Raw genomic sequence first — 3,332 nt, forward strand, 5'->3', positions numbered from 1 at the left:
CCGAATGGGACACGTGCCACAGTGTGTGCCTTATTTTAACTATCTCTGCAACGGATTGTTTGTTTGTCAGTGCCCTATGTGTGTATATATATATATATATATATATATATATATATATATATATATATATATATATATATATGCACAAACACATAAATAGCGTAAAAGCTTATTCGGTTTCCTCGCAGTACTTCGTTCTATATTAACAACAGCAATTAGTTTGACTGTTATTTACCCCACAATTAACAAAAAAATCCCCTTTAAATTACGAAAACATCTGCGACTTTCTTGCACAGAAAAACATTGCATTCAGTATTTCCTTGCCTTGAGAATTTTAGCATCATTTTATAGTTCTTTATACCTCACAGCTCAGATAGAAGAAACTTCTTTGTTGCAATTTCAGTTAGAAGCCCCCCCGCCCCCCCAACAACGCACACACACACACACACCATTTTAATGGTAAATTCTGATGATTGTGGTAGTGACAGACATTTCCTTTTGGCAGCCCAGCGATCCCCGAAGGAGACGCACAAAGCCGGGGCACGTGCGCATTTGTATAGAAACTCATCAGACCGTAAAAAGAGGAGGGACACGGCGTGTGCCTTTATCTGGGAGGGCCAAAAAAGAAAAAACGCAGAGTAATATAATAAACCGCAGGTACATCTGCTAAGCAATCTGCAAACCCTCCTACATTCCCCCCGAAACCAAGTCTTTCTACCCTCCCACAAGCAAATCCATAGGGATCTTCGTTTCATCTGATTGGTCGGGGATGTGGCAACAAGGGGCGAGAACAATGGCATCATTCCTCCTTAAAAAGAGTGCAGCTATGCCTTGGAGACGAAAGCATTTTAGGAAGAGAAAGATCAATAGGCGATAGATACAGTCTGATTCAAAGTTTCAAGCGTGCCTCTTATTCACCCTAAACCTGGGTTTTAATTTTCTGGCACCTATCATTTTTCGTCCTAAGTGCCTTTTTTGTTTTTAAACGCAAAGATGCCCAAAGGTTTCTTGGTGAAAAGGAACAGAAAGGCCGGGCACGTCTCCTACAGGATTCGCAGCGATGAGGAAAACGACGAGAAAAAAATTCAAGCTTTGCCGAGAAAAACCGAGTCGCCCTCACCTGTGCCCGTCGCATCCAGCCCCAACGACGAAGGAACATCACCAAAGCCGGCGGCTGACACGCCGGTCTCAGTTCCGGATGCTAAACCTATCCAGTTCGGCAACCCGGAGGCCGTCTACCAAGGACTCTACAGCCCCACCCGGCCCATCAGTAAAGAGCACGAGAGAAGATATTTCGAGAGAAGTTTCAATCTGGGCTCGCCTATTTCCGCTGAATCATTCCCGACACCCGCCGCTCTCACCACTTTAGATCAGCTTCTGTTTGCTCCCGTGGACTTAAAAATCGGCACCAGCAACAGCAACCGCAGCGGTACCACCAGCAGCATCCCTACCACTGCCATCAGGAACACCATCAAAAGGTTATCATCCGACAATGAACGGAAGGGGAAACCTGTCGCGAAGAAACCCAAAGCAATCAGAAAGCTCAATTTCGAAGACGAAGTTACAACTTCACCCGTGCTTGGTCTGAAAATAAAAGAAGGTCCGGTCGATCTAAAGCCGAGACCACTGTCATCCGGAGGAAACAAGCCTTTAGGCGAGTTCATCTGTCAGCTCTGCAAGGAAGAATATGTTGACCCGTTTTCTTTAGCTCAGCACAAGTGCTCCAGAATAGTGAGGGTTGAATATAGGTGTCCTGAATGTGACAAGGTTTTCAGCTGCCCAGCAAACCTTGCCTCACACAGGCGTTGGCATAAACCGAGACCTCAAAACGCAGCAGCAATATCAGCTGCCCAGAATACCAAATCTGATATCGCCAAGATGCCTTCAGGTGTCAAGGCCGTGTCCGAAGACGAAAAAGAAACAAGGACCGATATTGTCTGTGACAGGGACACCCCCAGCCCTGGGTTGTCAGAGTCCGGATCCGAAGATGGTCTGTACGATTGTCATCAATGCGGGAAAAAGTTTAAGCGCCAGGCGTACCTTAGAAAGCATCTTTTGGGACACCAGGCATTGCAGAATAAAATACTCGAAGACCAGGAATTCCAAAACGCGGTGAAGGAGGAGACGCTCGGCCAGGTTCCTGTTTCAGACGAAAGCCAAAGCCTAGGTCCCTTGAATCTAAGCCCAGTGGAATGTTTGCTATGCCCGGTGTGTGGCGAGAATTTCCCCAACAGGGCCAGCCAAGAGCGGCACCTTCGCCTGCTGCACTCGTCCCAGGTTTTCCCCTGTAAATACTGCCCCACCACTTTCTACAGCTCACCGGGACTTACAAGGCACATTAACAAATGCCACCCCTCGGAAAATAGGCAGGTCATCCTCCTCCAAATGCCCGTGCGCCCTGCTTGCTAAATACAAGTCGTGCCTTTACGAGGGAAAAGAGTAGCACCTCCATGACAATAAGAACTACGCGCAGCACAAAAGTTCAAGTTGTCTGTGTCGGAGGGTTTACTTTTCCTTTCAAACCAATCAATGGCTAACGAAATTTTATGGAATTATAACTTGAAGCATATATTTTCAGATTTCTTTTAAGTTAGTTTATCATACAAAAAAACAAGACGTTAGTTTGACTGTTAAAAGTATTTTTCTAGAACCGCTGAACACGTGTTAATGTATTAGCTTCTAGACCTAAGAAATTGTCATTATAATGTAGGTGTACCTGTTGGCATAAAAGCCTTTAATTCACATGCTGTAAATGTATCTTTCAATTTAGCTTTATTATAGCTTGTGAATCGCTGACATTGACTTTTAGCCCCAACCTGAAACAAATCCTAATTATTTAAATTTAGTGTAGCCACAAATGCCTTTAGAGCTCTTCAACATGTGAATAATGCTGTATAATTGCCTTAAAAAGTTTAGTGTCAAATAATGATTGTTTTTCTTTTTTTTAATGAAGCTGGCACATATTTTATTATCGTTATCAATCTTATTGCAATGTTTCTTCATAATATTTATTTATTTATTCAAAAGTGATTATTTTATGTAAATTATTGTGTCGTGTGATTTTCCCGTGAGTCATCCTGACATTTCATGTCGTAGCCAAATGTTTCCTCTGTCATATTTATATATAAGTTGTTTCAAATGTTGTAGACGGTTTACAAATTTACTACAATCTACACAGCTCTTGTAAAACGTAAAGCTCTTACTTTAGGCGCAGTCTTTTTCTATACACAGGCTATTTTCTTAAATGTTAGCTTTTCTAGCGCTTTGATCGTATGTTTCAACTGTGTTGCCTATCTATCTATTAAATAAATAAACAAAAATATTTTCCAAAA

The 3,332-nt window shown here is 42.6% G+C and overlaps 1 protein-coding gene across 1 annotated transcript; it reads left to right on the forward strand.

Annotated features, from left to right (window-relative positions):
* Window positions 1-540: 540 nt before the first annotated feature.
* insm1b (insulinoma-associated 1b) lies at window positions 541-3,332 on the forward strand. Its single transcript, XM_064331387.1, has one exon. It carries the CDS (start codon window positions 994-996, stop codon window positions 2,407-2,409), a length of 1,416 nt encoding a protein of 471 aa, XP_064187457.1. The 5' UTR covers window positions 541-993; the 3' UTR covers window positions 2,410-3,332.

This window comes from Anguilla rostrata, chromosome 1 (assembly GCF_018555375.3).
Source record: "Anguilla rostrata isolate EN2019 chromosome 1, ASM1855537v3, whole genome shotgun sequence".
NCBI classification, from domain to species: domain Eukaryota; kingdom Metazoa; phylum Chordata; class Actinopteri; order Anguilliformes; family Anguillidae; genus Anguilla; species Anguilla rostrata.

Bases quoted from the DNA above. Each gene is read 5' to 3' on its own strand.
- insm1b (XM_064331387.1), top strand. From the start codon at position 994: ATGCCCAAAGGTTTCTTGGTGAAAAGGAACAGAAAGGCCGGGCACGTC.